At 41.9% G+C, this 21544-nt stretch overlaps 1 protein-coding gene across 2 annotated transcripts; it reads left to right on the forward strand.

The window, feature by feature from the left end:
* Positions 1-1197: 1197 nt before the first annotated feature.
* YY1 (YY1 transcription factor) lies at positions 1198-20162 on the forward strand. 2 transcript variants are annotated; one of them, XM_060755599.2, is made up of 5 exons: positions 1198-2250; positions 13504-13654; positions 14546-14606; positions 15630-15788; positions 18976-20162. In XM_060755599.2, the coding sequence occupies exons 1-5, from the start codon at positions 1434-1436 to the stop codon at positions 19156-19158; spliced, it is 1371 nt and encodes a 456-aa protein (XP_060611582.2). In that variant the 5' UTR covers positions 1198-1433; the 3' UTR covers positions 19159-20162. The 2 variants fall into 2 exon arrangements, with proteins under 2 accessions (XP_060611582.2, XP_060611574.2); XM_060755591.2 differs by having other exon boundaries at positions 1199-2250; positions 13492-13654.
* The last annotated feature ends 1382 nt before the right edge of the window (positions 20163-21544 follow it).

Below are 21544 nucleotides of genomic sequence, written 5' to 3' on the forward strand. Positions count from 1 at the left end.
GCTATCATACTATCACCAATTGCATGTTGCTTATGTCGCATTGACTGTCTGCATGTTGCTTAAGTTGCATTGACTGTCTGTGCAGGGTTCCATACTTCACACTTTAACAACACAACCGTTCATTGCTAAGGCTTCCTGCCAAAATGGAACTATAGAGGAGAGTCTACTGAACAAGCCAGTACCTGCTACATACCAGTACTGCCATCTGTTGAGGAGTTAGGAAGGTGGAGGCATTACTTTTTATTCAACCCTGGTAATATAAAATGCGGAGCCCCTGGTGGCGCAGTGGGTTAAAACACTGAGCTGCTGAGCTTGTTGATCGAAAGGTCACAGGTTTGATTCTGGGGAGCGGCGTGAGCTTCCGCTGTCAGCCCTACCTTCTGCCAACCTAGTTTGAAAACATGCAAATGTGAGTAGATCAATAGGTACCGCTCCGGCGGGAAGGTAACGGCGCTCCATGCAGTCATGCCGGCCACATGACCTTGGAGGTGTCTACGGACAGCGCTGGCTCTTCGGCTTAGAAATGGAGATGAGCACCACACACCAGAGTCAGACATGACTGGAATGGATGTCAGGGGACTACCTTTACCTTTAATATAAAATGCAGCAGTCCTGATTCTTTCAGGCGGTCGGGAAACAATTCAGGTTAGTAGGAAATTGGAAGCAGGGGAGAGGAAGGGAGGGAGAGGAAGGGAGAGAAAGGAAGGGAGGGTGCACGCGCGAACAGAGGCCCCGCTGGCCCTTTTCCCTCCTGACTGAAGGAAGCGGGCACATCTTCTAAGAGCCTCGGCCTCCCGCCTCGCAGTCCGGCTTCGCACAAGGGCCCAGGCCTGGTCCGCCCCTCAGCCGCGACCTCCTCCCGCTTCTCCTCCGCCAGGAATGTCCTCTCTCTCTCTCTCTCAGGCGCGAGCTAGGAAAAAGGGGACGGGGCCAACGGCCGCCCCAACGGCCGTCCGCGAGACGCCACGCGCAGGCGCTTTCCAACCCAAGCGGACGAGGCGATTGGCTGAGAAAGGAAGTGGGCGTGGCTTAGGCCTTAAACTCAAGCCGAGGAGTATGAGGCTAGCAGAAGAAGGGGAAAGGGGGCGTGGCCTAGGCCGTAACACACCGTTGGCACAGACTCAGGCGGAGTGGGCGTGTCCTTGAGGGGGAGAGGAAACCCCTCCCTCGCACGCCATTGGCTGCGGGTGGCGGGGAAGGGGCGTGTCCCGGCGGCTGCGGGTCTGGATGGCGGGTCTGGATGAGGCAGGCTCGGGGCGCCTGTCTCTCTCGGCGGTAGTCTCGCGAGGCGGCGCGGGCGGGATTTGGCGGTGGCGGCGACGGCTGGAGCTCGAGCGGACGAGAAGCTGGTGGTGTTGGTGTGGGAAGAGGAGGAGGCGGCGGAAGAGGAGGAGGAGGAGGCTGTGAGGCGGCCTGCCCGCGCGGCCCTCACCATGGCCTCCGGGGACACTCTCTTCATCGCCACGGACGGCTCGGAAATGCCGGCGGAGATCGTGGAGCTGCACGAGATCGAGGTGGAGACCATCCCGGTGGAGACTATCGAGACCACCGTGGTGGGCGGCGAGGACGACGAGGAGGAGGACGACGAGGAGGAAGAGGACGACGACGAGGATGAGGATGAGGACGACGAGGAGGAGTGTTGCGAGGAGTGCGGCCCGCACCACCCTCCGCACCGCCGCCACCACCACCATTCCCCGCGCCACCACCACCACCACCCGCCCATGATCGCCCTCCAGCCGCTGGTGGGCGACGGGGACCCGAGCGGCGTGGGCGTGGGCGGCGGGGCCCAGCTCCACCTGCACCACCACCCGCACCACCAGGAGGTCATCCTGGTCCAGACCCGCGAGGAGGTCGTGGGCGGCGACGACTCGGACGGGCTCCGCGCCGACGACGGCTTCGAGGACCAGATCCTCATCCCCGTCCCGGCGCCCTCCGGAGAGGACGAGTACATCGAGCAGACCCTCGTCACCGTCGCCGCCGCCGGGAGCAAAGCCGCCTCCGGAGCCGCCGCCGCCTCCTCTTCCGCGCCCTCCTCCAGCCGGGTCAAGAAAGGCGGGAGTAGCAGCGGGAAGAAGAGCAGCAAGAAGAGCTACTTGGCTGCCGGCGGAGGAGGAGGAGGAGGCGTTGGCGGCGGAGGGGCCGAAGGAGGCGGCGGAGGAGGAGGCGGAGGCGGCGGGAGGAAATGGGAGCAGAAGCAAGTGCAGATCAAGACCCTGGAGGGGGAGTTCTCGGTCACCATGTGGGCCTCGGGTGAGTGGAGGGCCGTTTTGTTTTGAAGGGAGGCCATGTTGGGAGGTGTGTGATGGGCGCCGCCATGTTCGTCTCGCCAGGGCAAGCCAGTATGGCGGCGGCTTCCCCCGAAAAGATGGCGGGGACTGGGCTGCGCCTTCGCCTGATTGCCCGGCTCCCTCCGGCGGAGGGAGGGAGGGAGAGAAGGAGGGGGAGAAACAAAGATGGCGGCCGACCCGTCCAAGATGGCGCCCGGGAGGGAAAAGAGAGCAGAGCGAAGGGAAGGAGGGGGGAGGGGAAGGGAGGGGGGAGGCCGCGCGCGCTCCCTCTCTCCTCTCCCCCCGCCCCCTCTCTCTCTCCCCTCCCTCCTCCTCCTCTCGTCTCCTGACTGGCTCCGCCACTAGGCCGCAATGGCGTAGTTTCTGCAGCAGGGAGGGAGGAGGAGGAGGAGGAAGAGGGAGGCGGGGAAGGGAAAGGAAAGGGACGGGAAGGAAGGAAGAGGAGCTCAGGGCCTGCTTCCTCCCTGCTCCCCCTTCCCTTATCAGGCCTTCTCTCTCTCTCTCTCACACACACACACACACTTTATATTCGCCTTTTTTCCTCTCTCCAGCCCCCCTTTCTCCAACACACTTTTATTTCTATATTTTCTTCTCCCTCAAGCCTCCCTTTCCCTATCAGGCCTTCTCTCTCATACACACATACTTTATATTCTGCTTTTTCCCTTCCTCTATTTCTATATTTTCTTCTCCCTCAAGCTCCCCTTGTCCCTATCAGGCCTTCTCTCTCACACACACATACTTTATATTCTGCTTTTTCCCTTCCTCTATTTCTATATTTTCTTCTCCCTCAAGCTCCCCTTGTCCCTATCAGGCCTTCCCTCTCACACACACATACTTTATATTCTCCTTTTTTCATCCCTCCAGCCTCCCCTTTCCCTATTAGGTCCCCTCTCTCGTACACACTTTTATTTCTATTTATTTTCTTCTCCCTCAAGCCCCCATTTCCCTACCAGGCCTTCGTTCTCCCCCCCACATACTTTATATTCTCCCTTTTCCCTCCCTCCAGCCTCCCTTTCCCCCCTTCCCCTATTAAGCCTTCTCTCTCCTACACACTTTTATTTATATTTTCTTCTCCCTCCAGCTCCCCCACCCTTTTTCCCTATCAGGCCTTCTCTCTCACGCACACATACTTTATATTCTCCCTTTTTCATCCCTCCAGCCTCCCCTTCCCCTATTAAGCCTTCTCTCTCCTACACACTTTTATTTCCATATTTTCTTCTGCCTCAAGCCCCCCCCCCTTCCCTCTCTCCAGCGTCCTCTCCCCCTTTCCCTATCAGGCCTTCTCTCTCACACACATATTTATATTCTCCTTTTTTTCCTCCCTCCAGCCTCCCTTCCCCTATTAAGCCTTCTCAATCGTAAATACTTTTATTTCTATATTTTCTTCTCCCTCAAGCCCCCCTTTCCCTATCAGGCCTTCTCTCTCACGCACACATACTTTATATTCTCCCTTTTTCATCCCTCCAGCCCCCCCTTTCCCTATTAGGTCCCCTCTCCTACACACTTTTATTTCCATATTTTCTTCTCCCTCAAGCCTCCCCCTTTCCCTATCAGGCCTTCTCTCTCACACACTTTTCTGCCTCCCCCTTTTTTTTCTCTCCCTTTATCATCCTCTCCCCATTTCCCTATCAAGCCTCCGCTTTCATACACACACTTTTATTTTCCTCCCTTTTTCCCTCCCTTCAGCGTCCTCTTCCCCCTTTCCCTCTTAGGCCCTCTGTCTCTCTCTGTCACACACACACTTATTTCCCCCTTTTTTCTCTCCCTCCCACTTCTCCTCCCCTTTCCCTACCAGGCCTTCTCTCACACACATACTGTTACCCCCCCCCCCTTTTTTTTTCTCTCTCTCTCTCTCCCTCCAGCCTTCCCCCTTTCCCTATCAGGTCTTCTCTTTCACACACACATACTTTTATTTCCCCCCCCCTTTCTCATCAGGCCTTCTCTCTCTCACTTACTCACTTTTATTAACCTTCTTTTTACCCTGCACACACTTCTACCCCCCCCCCCCTTTTTGTTTTTTCTGCCTCCAGCCTCTTCTTTCTCTATCAGGCCTTCTCTCACATACACACTTTTATTTCCTTGTTTTCTTCTCCCTCCAGCTTCTCCACCTTTCCCTATCGGGCCTTCCCACACACATCCTTCCCTTTATTTTCTCCTCCTTCCTCTGCCCCCTCAGCTCCTTTGGTTTCCGTAGCCTCTGCCCCCACTCCTCATATCACCCCCATTCTGCATTCTGGTTTATTTAAGACAGCTCAGGGCCTATCCAGACAGGCCTTATATCCCAGGATCTGATCCCAGGGTTTCTGTTTTCATGGAATCCTAGAATCATTTAGTTGGAAGAGTCCTTGTGGGCCATCCAGTTCAACCCCCTACCAAGAAGCAGGAAAATCAAATTCAAAGCACCCCCGACCATCCAGCCTCTGCTTAAAAGTCTCCAAAGAAGAAACCTCTACCACACTCCAGGGCAGAGAGTTCCACTGCTGAAGAACTCCCATAGTCAGGAAGTTCTTCCTAATGTTCAGGTGCAATTCCTTTCGTTTAGTTTGAAGCCATTGTTCCGCATCCTAGTCTCCAGGGCAGCAGAAAACAAGCTTGCTCCCTCCTCCCTGTTACTTCCCCTCACATATTTATACATGGCCATCATGTTTCCTTTCAGCCTTCTATTCTGAAGCCTAAACATAGCCCATCTCTTTAAGATGCTCCTCATAGGGCTGGATTATATGAGTCCACACTGCCAGATAATCTGGGATAAACAGATAACCTTGGTTCAGATCCTGGGGTATAGGGGCTATCTGGAAGGGCTTCAAGCTTATTCATTTACTTACTGTATGCATTAAATAAATTTAGTTAAGATATTTATATGGTGCCCTCAGAGCAGCTTACAAGTTATATGTGCATACAATATATTATACTATTAACATAGCACAATATTACTATATTGTATTATACCAGTATACTGCAATATTATTAGCAATATTACATGTAATCTAAAATATATAATTATATTGTATTATTATTAGCATTATATTACAGTATTATCAATGTTATCTGTATATACAATATATTACTAGCATAGCACAATATTAGTATTGTATATTACTATATTGTACTATACCACTATGCTGCAACATTATTAGTAATATTACATGCAATATATAATATACAATTATTATATTTATATACCGCCTTTTAACCTGGGGGATTCAAGGCAGTTTACAACATACTGGCAAAAATTCAATGCAAACATACAGTGAAACAAATAAATAATAATAATTAATTACTACCTATAACTATGACCTAAAATCATTAAAACCATTAAACATAAGACATAAACAAAACTTAAGCATTAACATCATCCTAGTATAAATATTAAAATCACATGATCTAAAAATTGTACACCATAGCCACTCCAATTGTCATTGCACATCTTCCTTAATTATTCTTTGTTCTCTTTCTAAAAGTCAAAGAGGAGGGTGCTGATCTAATCTTGCTGGGGAGGACCCTGTCTTTCGCCCCTACCAACCATACTTGAGACGGAGGCAGGACTGAGTAGAGCCTCCCCAGAGTATCTTAACCTCCATGGTTGTCCACAGAGAGAGAGATGGTTCATAGATACTTCCCTTCTCTCTACTTCTCCCTCCTTCCCTACCAGGCCTTCTCTCACATACGCCCTCACTATAATGTCTTCTTGCCCTCCCTCCTCTCCCCCTGTCTCTGCTATCAGCTACTCTCCCTTCATCACCCCCCCCCCCTTCCTCCCCGCAGCATTAGAAGAGACACCCCAAGGACCATCCAGTTCAATTCCATTTTGCTTTACAGGGACACCCAATCTATTATTATTGTGGCTGTTATTTATTAGAATGACAGGAATGGAAGTGACCTCAAGGGCCATCCAGCCCATCCCTCAATCTTTTGTAATTTTTTCTAATCACAAGGTTGGAAGAAACTACAGGAGCCATCCAGTCCAACCAAAGGCAGAAACTCATATCTACATCTACATATACATAAAGCAACAATCAAGGTGTATACAAATTCTAAACAGAATTATAAGACTACATTATATTTATTTATATTTATACTTATATTTCACTGACTTCTCTTAAATTAGACTCAAAGCAGTTGAACACTATGCCTGTAACACTGAATTAAACAAACACAAGTTTTTATTAACATATGCATTTTAAACTACATAAAACATCAGTCAAGACATATATAAAGACATTCAAACATATACACATGTTTACACAAGTAACGTAAGACACCCCCACCCTACATTTAATTCATCTAATTGTTAAAACAATCTAATGATAAACTAAACATTCCCAATTTTAATTCTTTAACTCTCCTGCCTCTATTACAGAAATGTAATAGCCACCAATTACTCCACATCCTCCTTGCCTCCCTCCCTCTTCTGTCACCACCTTTGTCCCTTAACTCTCCTTTGCTTTCTCCCACAACCTCTTTCCTTCTCACATACCTATTTCTTTCCCTGGCATCATTTCCTTCTTCCCGTGGTATATTGCTTGGCTCCTTTATTCCCCTTCCTACCATATTTCCCTGGGTGAGATGGGGATGGCTGACTCTGGGAGCAGGGAGGACACTGCCAGTACGGTTGACCATCCCTTATTCCAAAATATGAAATACTGTCAAAATTACCCAGATGTGTGGCTGAGATAGCGACAGCTTTCCTTTGATGCACAAGAACGTTGTTTCATGCACTAAATTATTTAAAATTTTGCAGAGATTACCGTAGGGCTATATGTATAAGCATGTAAAGTGCATAAATGAATTCCATGTTTAGACTTGAGACCCATCTCCCAGATGTCTCATTATGCAAAAACAGGCATTCCAAAATCTGAAATCCAAAATGTTTTCTGGTCCCAAACATTTTTGATAGGGGATACTCAACCTTATTTATATGCTGTTTAAAAAAGTCCTGCTTGATGCTTTCCCTCTCCAACAAAGCCTTTTTTAAGCAATAGTAAAGTTGTTGGTCTCTATCAAACATGCTGAAGAAAGGAAACTTTACTTCCTTCTTTTGTTGTTGTTTTTAAGTCCTATGATCTAATATCCAGTGAGTGGTTGAAAGGCTAAGGGACTTGAAAGGGGCCTAAAATAGAAGTGCCTGTCACTGACATAAGCTCTGGAGGAAAGAGGTGGATCCCCTGACACTAGAGGTTGGCTCTCCAGCAGTACAGCTAAGATAGACAGCCATTCACTTGCAAGCTGTACTGTCCACGAGCCAGGCCTGCATTTCTATATTTATTACACAGCACGTATATGAAACTAGGCCATCGTCCCTAAATTCAGTACACATTATTTGAAAATAAACCCGAACGATTTTGAAAGAATTATTATTTTACAAAGGCTGCTTGTGGCTGTTGCATATGTAGTAGAGTTAATAGTCAAACCTAACAGCTGTATAAAGCTCTGCTGATATTTAGCTCATAAGTGGTTTCTAATGTTTTTAATCACATATAGTTTAAATTGCCAAGAGCAGTAATGTTTGTAGAACTTAATGCCATGAGCTTTATTTTTATTGTTTTGATTCCTATTAGGCTACCGCTAGATGATGTACTTGTCCACAGGCTAATAGGAATAAAAACCATTATGTGTAGGTGACTAGAATCTTAGTGCACCATTCAGTGTGGTGAGCAATAGTATTCATATTTTCTGAATGAATTCAAGTTCTTAATATGTTACTGTGTGGATAACGTATGCTCTTGAGAATGTTTCCAAGCTTGGAATCCTTTAAAAAGAGCAGTTAGTTTCATATTATCTATTGACAGTATAATTTCAATGTAATCAGTTTGGTCAGGGTTACTAAGGAAAAAACATTTAAATTACTTTTTCCAATTTGAAAGTCATATTTCCTAAGTAAGGCAGCCAGGATAGGAGTTGTTTACAGCACACTTGTTTGTAGTTAAGACTTTTATAACTTTATATTATTAATTAAATGTCTGGCAAGGCTATAATCCAAAATATTTGGAGTGCAACAGGACAGACTTGTTGTTATAGTCTAATATCTGTATATAAGAGCTCAGCATGATCAATTACTTGAGCAGGCTTTAGTAGTCTTAACTACTGGAATATGAAAGTATAATCTGATCCTGTCGATATTTACCCAGACCTACATGTTCAGAACTTGCAATTTAAAAATGGCTGGTAGTTTGACCAGGGACCATTCTCCAACATTAGTACCAAAAGGGTAACGAATCAATTTTTGGTCAGCTTTAGATTCGGTTTGGTTATTTGGGGTGCTGATTCAGAAAATTGCATTGGATGGACCACATCAGCTCTAGTTTCTGATGCAGAACATATGCCATCCAATAGTCGCCATCTGCTCGCCCACAGAAAACCATATTTAATAATCTAGAGATGATGTGGTCTATCCAGTGCAATTTTCTGAAGCAACACCCCAAATAACCCCAGGAACAGGCCTAAAAATGAAGACACCAAGGTATCCTCACTTCCAGGCACCCATGAAACATCTCCACTCAGGGAGAGGGAGGAAAAGGAGAAGCGGCAGTCGGGAGACTTGTTGCCCCTTTCGTGGATAGTAAGCCTCTCCCCTCCCGACATCCCCATTGCCTCAGGATTAAGAGGGTCTTTTTGCAACAGTGTAGTAACGTTGAGGCCGCTGACCATTTTTTAGTTCTTTGGGACCACTGGTGGTCCACAGACCACAGGTTGGGAATTACTGTGCTAGTATTATAGGTATTCATGACTTCAGACATGAATACTTTGTGGAATTCAGGTAATTGACTTGATAGTTCTTTCAGTAGAAAGCTGGGAAAAAATAGATAATAATTGTCTATGTCAGTAGTTCTCAACCTGTGGGACCTTGGGTGTTTTGGCCTACAACTCCCAGAAATTCCAGCCAGTTTACTAGCTGTTAGGATTTCTGGGAGTTGAGGCCCAAAACATCTGGGCGCCCACAGGTTGAGAACCACTGGTCTATGTAATTTATTAGTCCTGCATTAAATCAACTAATTTCCTAATTTCACTTTAAAAATGCAAGACTCACTGGGTGGGGTATAAACCTGTAATGCTGCAGTTCAGAACACCCTTTCCTGAGAGTAAGCCCATTGAATGTTGTGAGGCTTGTCTCTAAGTACACATGCCTAGAGTTATACTGTTAAGTTTATGAGGAAAGACATTTTGTCAAGTTTGGAGGACATAAATAGATTAGGACTTGATTGTCATTGCTAGCATGTTAAATTCAGACCAGAAGTGTATTGGAAATGGATGCAATTCACTGGTGTCACACATTTTCTGTACAATGTTTCAATCAGCCATCCCACTGCAGTTTCTGGGTCATCTTCAAGGACTGCCTTAGGTAGAGCATACTGCAGTAGACTTATAGAAACTACTATGAACTACTGTAGATAGGTCATCCCTGTCAGAGAAGCTGGTAGACTAATCAAGATAATTGTTTTTAATTTCTATCCCACCCTTCCCCAGATTGGCGCTCAAAGTGACTTACACTGATTTTTAAAAGATTGTAAAAATGTCAATGACATACAACAATTAAACAACAATGACAAAAAAGACTAAAACATCTATCATTAAAACATAAATACCAGCACAGCCATTAGCAATGCCCAGCACATATAGTAAGACAGACCTTATATAGTTGTTCATCAAATCCCTGTCAGATTAGTAATGACTTTATTTACCTGCAAAAAGATATTCGAAAGAGTTCCAGTATTCAGGGGCAACCACCAAGGAGGTCCTCATCTGTCTTCCCACTAGATGTGGGAGACAGTTGGACAGAGAAAGGGCCTTCCCAGCAGATCTCAAATCACAGGCTGTTTTGTAAGAAAGAATATAGTCCAGTGATTCTCAACCTGTGGGTCCCCAGATGTTTTGGCCTTCAACTCCCAGAAATCCTAACAGCTGGTAAACTGGCTGGGAGTTGTGGGCCAAAACACCTGGGGACCCACAGGTTGATAGCCACTGGCTTACAGGCTTTCATTCAGTTTTCAAATGTCTGGTGAATATTTTTTCCCATCGTACCATATTCTGTGTTTTTATTTTATAGTTCAGATTTCGTGCTTGGTGCTATGCAAGTGTTGTGACACCTTGGTGATCATTCTGTAATTAAGTTTTCTCAGTGTTTCATAGAATGTTATATGTTGAATGGAGAATACCCTTTATTACATAAACGACCACAACTAGGTTGGTGTTATGAATACTTAGAATCAACTTCTGATATCAATGTGACCTACTTTCTGTTTACTGTGAGTAAACTGTGGGTCTTGATGTTTTGTGTTTCTAGTATGTGTGTTGTATGTATGTGTGTGCATGAGCCTTCAAAGCCCTTGTTTTCTTATGGTAAATCCTGAACATCATTGTGTTTTCTTACACAACAAATGCTTTAGAGGTGGTTTTCCCAGTTCCTTCCTCCAAACTGTAGCCTACAGCTCCTGGGATTCATTGGTGCTCTCCCATCAGAGTACTCACCAGAACCGATCACTGTTTAGTTTCCAATACCATATGGGATCTGGTGCCTTTCACATACTTAGATGTATAGTTTTCTGATATACAGTTAGCCCTCCACATTTGCATGTTTAATATTTCTGAATTTGAATATATAAGATAGTTGTATGACCCAGAAGCCATCCAGTTTTCTCTGTTTTCAGAATAAGAATGAGTAATAAAAATCATTGCTCCCTTACAGAGAGACCTGGCAACTTGAAGTTAACTTTAGTATCAAGTAAAAACATGGCCTAAAGACTTTGGAATCTAGTGATTTTATCTAGTTTGATTAGGTATATGATTTTAACTGTGCAAACTTGATTTAATTCATTAGATGATTTAGTTTTTGAGCCTGAATTACCATTTAGTATTTTATGTTTTAATTTTTTATAATTTTCCCACCGATCTTTGGATATACAGGCAGTCCCCAAGTTACGAACAAAATAGGTTTTGTAGGTTTGTTCTTAAGTTGAATTTGTTTGTAAGTCAGAACACACACACATACCTTGAATAGCTTAGGGAAGGGTTAACACCCCTGTGGTGTTTTTTATCAGGAAAGGTGTTTGTTTTGCTGTCTGTATTCTTGCTCAGAAGATGTCCCCTCACTTTCTGTCTCTGTGATAATTAGATTTTGAAAATTAAGCTTGTTGTGAAAACAAGGATTGGTGAGAAAGTTTCAGTGGAGATGCCTTTTCCCATTTCCCCATGATAACTCTTCCAGGAGTGAATTTCCCTACCTAGGGGTAAATTTATTTCACTTCCTGTTGTCTCACCTACATTCATAACTTTGAGTCTTTTCTAAGTCAGATGTTTGTAACTGCCTGTATTAGACCGTAATACATAAGTTGGCATCATGAGATTACTATCAAGATCAAAAGCATGTTTTTGTCTTTGTTAACTTAAATATCTTCAACTATGTATAAACAATATTATAATGGCTTTCCTATAGGTAATGACATATTTATTTGTCTTATGTTTCACCGTTTCTTATGTAGCTAAACAGTTCTAGAGACATCTATCATCTGTATTATATAAACCATTTCAGTCCCTTTTGAGTTCATAATTGGTATGCCACACTTTCTTTGATGGGCAGTTACAGAGAAGGCTGCGTGAAAGCTGTGCAAATGTTCTGCTGCATTGGTTTTCTGTGATTGTGTGTGTGTGTGTGTGTGTGTGTGAGAGAGAGAGAGAGAGAGAGAAGGTATTTTCCTTATTGCCCCCTCCCCCCCCCCCCCCCCCGACATGGCCTATATACAGTTTTCCCCCACAAATTCCCACCTTTTGGGGATGTTTGTTAAGCGGTATAAACGCATTCCAGACAACATAGTGGATCTGCTTGAGATGTAGAGATGAGGAAAGGTACAGAGGTGATTTTTAAATTCTACCTATCACTAACATTAGCTACTAATTTAGATTTGACGTAATAGAGTGCAATTGGACATTCGTTATCAGCATTTTGATGCTGGAATACAAGCCTAATCATACCCAATAGCAGCATATTGGTGAAGGCTACTCTGTGCTATGCACTATTAACAACAGGAAGTATTGAAATAGTACAGGAATATGTTCAGCCACTTATAAAAAATAGAATTGCTTGCATTACGTTTATCTATCTGCCTAGTTTTGTTATCTCATTTTTGATGTCAGGCCCCTGTTCTGGGTTTTATCCATTCCTGGACGGATACATCTCTTGATTGGAGATATAATTTTTCCATAAAGTTACAGGTGATCACCTATAAAGCCTGAACGGTTCAGGACCTACCTATTTCCGTGATCACATCTTCCCCTACAAACCAGTACAGACCCTGAGATCATCTGGGGAGACTGCTCTCTTTTCCGCCACCGTCTCAAGCACGGTTGGTAGTAACGAGGGAGAGGGCCTTCTCGGTGGTGCCTCCCCGGCTCTGGAACTTCCCTAGGGAGATCAGACAGGCTTCTACCTTGTCCTCCTTTTGAAGGGAACTAAGAACCTGGATTAGGCAGTTCACTAGAAAACTATCCTGTCCCTGCTACACTTTATTTGGCCCTCTTATCAGCTACCTCGACACTTGGCAATAGTTTTCCAGCCCTTGTTTCTTTCCATCTTGGCACCTTCCAAGGGCTCCTTGGAATGTACTTATTGAACCTGAACTTGTTCCCTTTATCTCAACCATATTGTTTTATAATTTTTATTGTGTTTGTTTAATATTTTATTTTATTTGTTTTAAATAAAGTTGTTGTTGTTGTTAAATATGCTGCTTTTACTTTCTTGGAAGATAGGTAGCATAGAGATGTAACAAATGAATGTATAAACATGATAAATTTTGATGCTGTCTTTATTTATAAATTTTTATTGTGTGCTCAAAGTAACTAGAACATTAAATTTAAGTACTGTGCAGCATTTAAGGCAGTAACTTCTAAAAATAAATGTTATTTTACCTTTTGTGGCCTTCATAGATATCTTGTCTTTGCTGTTTTTGTGCAGATTTATCTAGATCAGTGTTTCTCAAACTGTGCTCCTCCAGGTATTTTGGACTCAGCTCCCTGAAATCCCAGCCAGCTTATTAGGTGTTAGGAATTCTGGGAGCTGAAGTCCAAAACATCTGGAGGAGCACAGTTTGAGAAACACTGATCTAGATTAATACCTTGGTACAACACTATTGCTAGTTAAACATTTTACCCGCTAAGAGTGTTGTCCTTCGTGGATGTTAAATCAAAATTCAGTTTTCTCTAATCATTTCAGATGACAAAAAAGACATTGACCATGAGACTGTGGTGGAAGAGCAGATTATTGGCGAGAACTCCCCTCCTGACTACTCAGAATACATGACAGGAAAGAAGCTGCCACCTGGAGGAATACCCGGCATTGATCTTTCAGACCCTAAACAGTTGGCTGAATTTGCAAGGTAAGAGATGTGTTCTAGTAAATACAGTTTTGCTTCATACATTCATATTTCCTAGTGAGAATAGGATTTTTTTGTTTCAAATTCTATCAGTGGGGATGTAGTTTTTCCTAAGAGTGGTAAATGATTAATAATTACTTTTAAGAATGGCAATTTCTTGGAATTATAGTGGGGTTTGGAATTATTCAGAAAGATTGATGACTGACATAGGTTAGATGCCACATTTTTCTTCCAAATTGAAATAAAATCTACTTTGAGTTGCAACCATTTAAGCAGCGAATTTTATGCTCTGGTAACTTCTATAAACCATACAAAACACTAAAGATTAAAATTAGAACAAAATTGGAAAGGGTCAAAAGCCAAAGCCATGTGAAATACTAATGTTTTTGAGGTAGTTCAGTAGGTAAACCCAAGACCTATTGAAAAGGTGTAGCATGTTAGAATCTAAACCCTGCAATTATTTTCTTCAGTCTATACTCCATCACTAGTCTCCTTTTAGTGCTTTGAACCCCGTTCATTAGGTGTTTCCCATACCATATTCTTCAAGCCTTTGCTCTCATCAGTTATGAGCTCCCTGTCCCTCAATATACAGATAAACTATCATGCCAGGACCTCCATTCTCTTGCTAACCCGCCCTGTTTGATGTTTTAGTCCCAGCCAAACTGATAACTTTCTCTTCCCTCACAGAAGCTGGTCTGTAAACTGTTTAATTTCCTGAGCAACTGAATAGTCCATGCCACAACACCAGCTCAGCCAATCAGTCAGAGGCTTCGCTACTACAATTACAATACAGTATAGATGGTTTTTGACAGAGGGGTACTTTGCTAATGCAGAGCAGATAAGAAGGTATGTGCTGTTCACTGATCAATGCTGTTGTGTTTTTTTTTCTGTAAGAATGAAGCCAAGAAAAATCAAAGAAGACGATGCTCCAAGAACGATAGCATGTCCTCACAAAGTGAGTGAAATACTATGATTGCTGAATCACTTGCAGGGCAAATCAGAACGCTTCCTAGGACTATTTTTAAATATATGTACTAATGTTTATTTGAATAACTATCACCTCTTATAGTAATATTTTGATATTTATTTATTATTTACTGCATTTATATACTGCTTTTCTCACCCCCAAGGGAATTCAAAGTGGTTTCCAACATAATACTGGCAAAATTCAATGCTGTACATACATGTGAAACCAAAACATAATTTCTAGACAGTAAATTAAAAACCTTAACAATATTATACATATCAGCCTAAAACAACATATACATTTAAACTGCACCATTAAAACATATAAATTAAAACAGTTATTTAAAATCACACAATCCAGGAGCATAAGTCATATTTCTTCAGTTTGCTCTTTATAGGCCAGCATACATTTATTTTGAAGGGCTACTTAGTCTTTTTCAGACAGCTATGGATTCAATAGCTTAATACTTCTGATAAGGAAGCAGAAGAACCATGGCTATTAGGATGAAGGACACACAATAATTTTAAAGAGAAATAGAGAATGAGGTGACAAAAACAACACGATACATTATGTGTTTATAAATGCTGCTGTTCTAATTGGACTACAGAACAATGATTGTAGAAATGTGTGAACTGAACATCTGTATCAATATATTAATGGATTTTAGTTACTGGTGTATTTTTAATATATTTTAAAAAGATATTTAACATAGCACATATATATTTTGGAGTGAGATTGGCTACAGCCTCACATGGACCACTTCAGAAAATACCATGCCTAATGTCGTATTTGACTGTTAAACATACTGTGGGGATATATTTACCTTGTAATCCCCCAGGGATTTTACATTTTCTTTTTAGAAATGAGGTTTTTTAATCTGTTGTCTTGTTGTGAAATTTGAGAGCTTATCCTGTTGCCCTCCTGCTTTGCATCCAGTTTTGGTGTATGCAACTCACTGCTTTTGAATAATTGGATAATTTAGGTTGACGAACCTTGTGATTTGTTTTGAAGGGCTGTACGAAGATGTTCAGGGACAACTCGGCCATGAGGAAACACCTGCACACACATGGGCCACGAGTACACGTCTGTGCAGAATGCGGCAAGGCCTTTGTGGAGAGCTCAAAGCTAAAGCGACATCAGCTAGTTCATACTGGAGAGAAACCTTTTCAGGTAACTGTTTCACGGGACTCTAGCTGGACACTATTTTTTGTGTCATTTCTACTGGCGATCCAAGTGTGGCTTTTTCTTTTGAGATCCAAAAAAACAAAATTAACATACTTTTATATTAAACTATATGAATAAGTAACATCATCTGAAGGGATTGAAAGGATTTACATGCCGTCCTTTCAGGCATTTCTTTCTCTAGCCTTTTTAAATTAACCACAGCATGAAAACAAAAGGGATTAAAATAGTAAAGCTGCTCATCTCTCTGGGTCATTCTTCTTCATGATTTAGTGGAAGATTCAACTGGATATGGACTTGTATATTTGAATAGTACAGGTGTTTCCTGAAGTATCCTAATTTGGATTAGAGCAGCACACTTAGATTTAACTAGTGTGCTGAATTTAAGGATCGTAATACATTAAAATGCCAGTTGTCTTCCATAGATCACCACGTAGTTTGGTACTAGGCCTTTATCAAGTTGCAGGTTATTCCTAACAAGACAAATGAAATCACACTGTCATTTTCTGTCATTATCCCCATGTAAAAACTCACAAATACTAAGTGCATTTCATCACACTTCATTGTTGTCAGTGGCTTTTAACATTGTTGGAAGACTTCAAAGCAATTGATGTAGATGGAGTGCAGTATTTTGAGACCTGTTTCTCTCTTTTCTGACATGCTGCATTTTTCCACTACAGGCCAGGCCTCAGAGATTATGTAGGTGTGAGATGTCTTTCACTGATAAGTCATACAGTCTAGTTTGCCAGATCGAGATGTACAAACTGGACAGCATCATAAACAAATTGTATGTTGTTTTGTTTTTCTTTCAGGTTCTAAGAATGTGCTTATATACAAACTGAGCAGTGGAGAAATCCTGTTTACAGTCCTGTTTTTTTTTTTTTTTTTACAGTTCTTGTTTAAAAAGATGATTCACTGTTTTACTGTCTAGGTGATAATAGGGCGAGTTTGCCATTCTCAGTCTTAACTGTCATGTATGTAAAACAGTCAGTGGCAACATTTTACCATTCCTGCCTTTTCTGTTTTGCCTTTCTGCTGCTTTTACTTTGCAAAAATTATGCTGAAGGGCTATGAATACAACACTAGGAAGAAGAAAGTAATAAATAATGCATGCCAACTTGGATTCCAGTAGATAAAACATTTTTATGTCTCCTAAGAGGTTATCATGGTAACCCCGCTCTCCCTTGACGCTAGGGGCCTAGAGTAGGATTTCAGTCAATTTAAAATCATGCATACCAAAAGCAGAAGGTAGGGTGGGTACAGCCTTTAGACCATACTTTGCTCATTCTTATTTATACTGTGCAATTATTCTCTACTCCCACCATGAACATCATATTGCAATATAAATAGAATTGTGTGAATCTGCATCTTCACAGGGTTACTACTGTGGAATTGAGTAGCTTGAGGACTTCGGATTCAGAGTTTGAACCCTTAAATGACATAGAGAGTATAAGAACGTTTCGCTGACATATGGACTTTGAGAGATAGGGTTTCAAACTTAATCCAAATGTTAGTTTCACCTACAGGTGACTCACTGAATTATTTGGAACTTGGCAAATCAAAAATGATTAAGTGTCTAATTTTTTTAGCAGTCCCCAGGTGTTTTGGCCTACAACTCCCAGAAATCTCAGCCAGTTTACCAGCTGTTAGGATTTCTGGGAGTTGAAGCCCAAAACATCTGGGCACCCACAGGTTGAGAACCACTGCTCTAGAGGTTTCCATCAAGAAAATACACAATTGACTTTTTACCTCTATTTTGATTTTGGAAGAAGAAAGCAGTAAGTGTCTACTGTTGTTGGGACTGACAGTCCACTCTAGCCCTCAGGGCTCTGGATGGCTTACTTATGCTGTCAATGTGTCCAGTTCATTTCAATAGGTTCTGCATGTGATCAGTTTACTTTGGATCCAAATCAGTGTTACTGATAAGCACCAGCTGTCTAGCAGCCATCACACTGTCTCAAATACAAGGCTACTATGTCATTGTATGTGGCCCAGGGCAACATACCGTGTATACTCGAGTATAAACAGAGTTTTTCAGCCCTTTTTATACTCAAGTGAGGGTTCGGATCGGCTTATACTCAAGCATATAGATAATCAGAGTTGGAAAGTATAAACTTAAATTATAGTTTCAATATTCAAAATATTAAATATCCTAAAGCATTTAACCTACTGGTATCTCAATTAATGTAATTTTATATTGTCGAAGGCTTTCATGGCCAGAATCACTGGGTTGTTGTAGGTTTTTCGGGCTGTATGGCCATGTTCTAGAAGCATTCCCTTCTGACGTTTCACCTGCATCTGTGGCAGGCATCCTCAAAGGTTGTGAGGTCCTCACAACCTCTGAGGATGCCTGCCACAGATGCAGGTGAAACGTCAGAAGGGAATGCTTCTAGAACATGGCCATACAGCCCAAAAAACCTACAAAATTATCATTTAATTTTATTGGTATCTATTTTTATTTTTGAAATTTTCCAATAGTTGCTGCAGTTCCCACCCTCGGCTTATACTTGAGTCAGTAAGTTTTCCCAGTTTTTGTGGTAAAATTAGGTGCCTCGGCTTATATTCGGGTCAGCATATACTGGAATATATATGGTAGTTAAATTCATGCAGTCTTACAATTACAACCAACGCTTTGAAGGCAACTATAAAGCTGATATGATCCTTTTTGACATAGTGATGTTTTGATTCAGGCAACAATACTTGAGAAAGTGGCCAGTGGGAATCTCCTTTAGAGAAAGAAGAATCAAGGAGATCCCGTGATTTTTCCCACAGCATAACACGTTCTTGCTAATTTGGTTTTCTGACAATATGATTAAATAGTAGATGTAAATACTAATTGTATATGAATTGACTGCTTATGTTCAGCCTATAATCTATCTCACGTGTGAATTTTATGTCCATGGCATGTGACATACAGGCACATATTGCCCCAATGTGTCTGTATGGCTATACCCTTTATCAACCAATTTGCACAGTTTCTTTACATGGCCTTGCAGATGGAAAGGGTATCTGGAAACCTGCCAAAAATAAATAACTTGGGAGTTTCAAAAGGACTCACTTTTGAATAATAAGGGATCAGTTTGTCATTGTAAGAAAGATTCCTTTTAAAAAGATAAATCTTGTAGCGTTTCTTGCTAAGACAATGTTCTTAATGTGCTGTCTTTTCCCTCAACAGTGCACATTTGAAGGTTGTGGCAAACGCTTTTCACTGGACTTCAATTTACGCACGCATGTGCGGATTCATACTGGAGACAGGCCCTATGTGTGCCCTTTTGATGGCTGTAACAAGAAGTTTGCTCAGTCCACTAACCTGAAGTCTCACATCTTAACACACGCTAAGGCCAAAAACAACCAGTGAAACTGCAAGAAGAAACCTCTTGGACTCAAAGCGTCTTACCTTACAGGAGAATGGTTGGAAATACATAAGCCTCCCCCCTTTGTATATTGTTTCTAGGAAAGAATTTAAAAAAACAAAAAAAGAACCCTATGCGCCTAAAGGACTTTTTTTTGATAAAGTAGCAAAATAAACTTTTAAGGCAGCATTGCTGCAATGCGCAATTTTGCTCTGCAATTTGGTTCCAAGAGCATGGTGTTTTTCTAAAGTGTGGCTCCACTCGGAGGAGGCAGACAGTTCATGGACTTGCATCAGAGACAGTTCTTTCTACAACAGTGCTAAAATTGGACTTTTCACGTTGTTATAAATATGAATCTCACCTGTTGCTTACAATTTTTTAATTTTGTATTTTCCAAGTGTGCATATTGTACACTTTTTGGGGATATGCTTAGTAATGCTATGTGTGATTTTTTTTTCTGGAGGTTGATAACTTTGCTTGCAGTAGATTTTCTTTAAAAGAATGGGCAGTTACATGCATACTTCAAAAGTATTTTCCTGTAAAGAGAAAAAAAGTTATATAGGTTTCGTTTGCTATCTTAATTTTTCGGTTGTATTCTTTGATGTTAACACATTTTGTATAATTGTATCGTATAGCTGTAATGAAATCATGTAGTAACAAATATTAGATGTGATTTAATAGTGTTAATCAACCTAAAACCCATTTTAGTCACTTTTTTGGAAAAAATACTGCCAGATGCCAATGTCCCGTGTACTTTCTCTTTGCCTGTTCAGTTAAGGAAAGTGGTGCTCAGTTGTAGAATGTATTGTACAGGCACTGACTTTTGAACAACACCTGAAATGTACATCCCGTGTAAAAGAGTGGGCAACAATAAACCAGTGGTCCTGAAGAAAGAAAATGGCAGAAAATTATCTGTAAGCACAGCCTGTTTTCTTCTGTTGTCCAGAACCAATTATAGTTCTTTAACCTCCCAGAATTTGGAAGATAAATAAAATTCAAGTTACCTTTACTTTTTTGGCATTCAGTTAAGATTTTTTTTAAAAGTAAGAGCTCTGTTTTCAAGATAGTAGTAAAATTTCTGTATGTGGACTTTCTGGGCTAGGATCCAACAATATACTTGTTTGTGCTGTATCTGTTTTCTGCTAATTGAATCAGGATTTTCTTCCCTTCCTCCTCTGCTTAAACTTTATGTAGTAAGCAAAGACTGACGGCCAGATCTGTCAGAAGTTCACAGGTGAGTCATGTTCCTGTCTTTTGATTAGACTAGTGGTTCTCAACCTGTGGGTCCCCAGCGGTTTTGGCCTTCAACTCCTTAACAGCTGGTAAACTGGCTGGGAGTTCTGTGCTAAAATAACTGGTGACCCACAGGACGGGAACTATTGGATTAGGATACAACTATTTATTTATTTAGAACATTTGTACTCCGTCCTTCTCAACCTCCAAAGAGGGACTCAGGATGGCTTCCAACACAATATAATGCCGACACAATATAATAACATAATATAAAATACAATTAGCATACATTAAAAGAGTTATAAATATAGATTAAAACAGTTTGCTGGTTCAAATTGTCATCCAAATCAGTCCATTGTGGTCTACTAAAACTTTATCTTCACCAGTAAATCAGTGTATTCTGCAAACGCTTGATCCCACAGCCAGGATTTGAGTTTCTTCCGGAAGATCAGGAAGGATGGGGCAGATCTAATCTCATAAGGGAGGGAGATTCACAGCTGAGGGGTTACCACAGAGAATATACTTGTTTGTGCTATATCTGTTTTCTGCTAATGGAATCAGGATTTTCTTCCTTTCCTCCTCTATGCCGAAGCCTTGTGTGGTATCCAAATACTGGCCAAATCTGTCAGAAGTTCACAGGTGAGTCTTGTCACTGTCTTTCAATTAGGTTGTATTCAGCATCACATCTGTTAACAGCTTGCATAAGACTTCTCCTTTTTCCCTTCAGCTACCATAATGGCTGTAGAGCACTTTTATACAGGGTTGATGAGGAAATGCATTCTGTCAATGCATTTCTGAAAGGTACCAAATTTAAAAAAAGAAAAAAGTGTGTTATAGATGGCATCACATTGTTGGCTAGGAGCAGAATATTATGTACAGATCAAAACTAAGAAAATGTATCACATCACTTCAATACAGAGCTTGGAAAACTAAATTTTATTGCAAAATCACATGCTTAAGAGGTTGCTATGAGGTTTCCGGGCTGTATGGCCAGGTTCCAGAAGTATTCTCTCCTGACGTTTTACCCACATCTATGGCAGGCATCCTCATCAGGTGTGAGGTTTGTCTTGTTTCCAACAAACATATCCTCTGAGGATGCCTGCCATAGATGAGGGTGAAACATCAGGAGAGAATGCATCTGGAACATGGTCATACAGC

This window comes from Anolis sagrei, chromosome 1 (assembly GCF_037176765.1).
Source record: "Anolis sagrei isolate rAnoSag1 chromosome 1, rAnoSag1.mat, whole genome shotgun sequence".
Classification (NCBI taxonomy): domain Eukaryota; kingdom Metazoa; phylum Chordata; class Lepidosauria; order Squamata; family Dactyloidae; genus Anolis; species Anolis sagrei.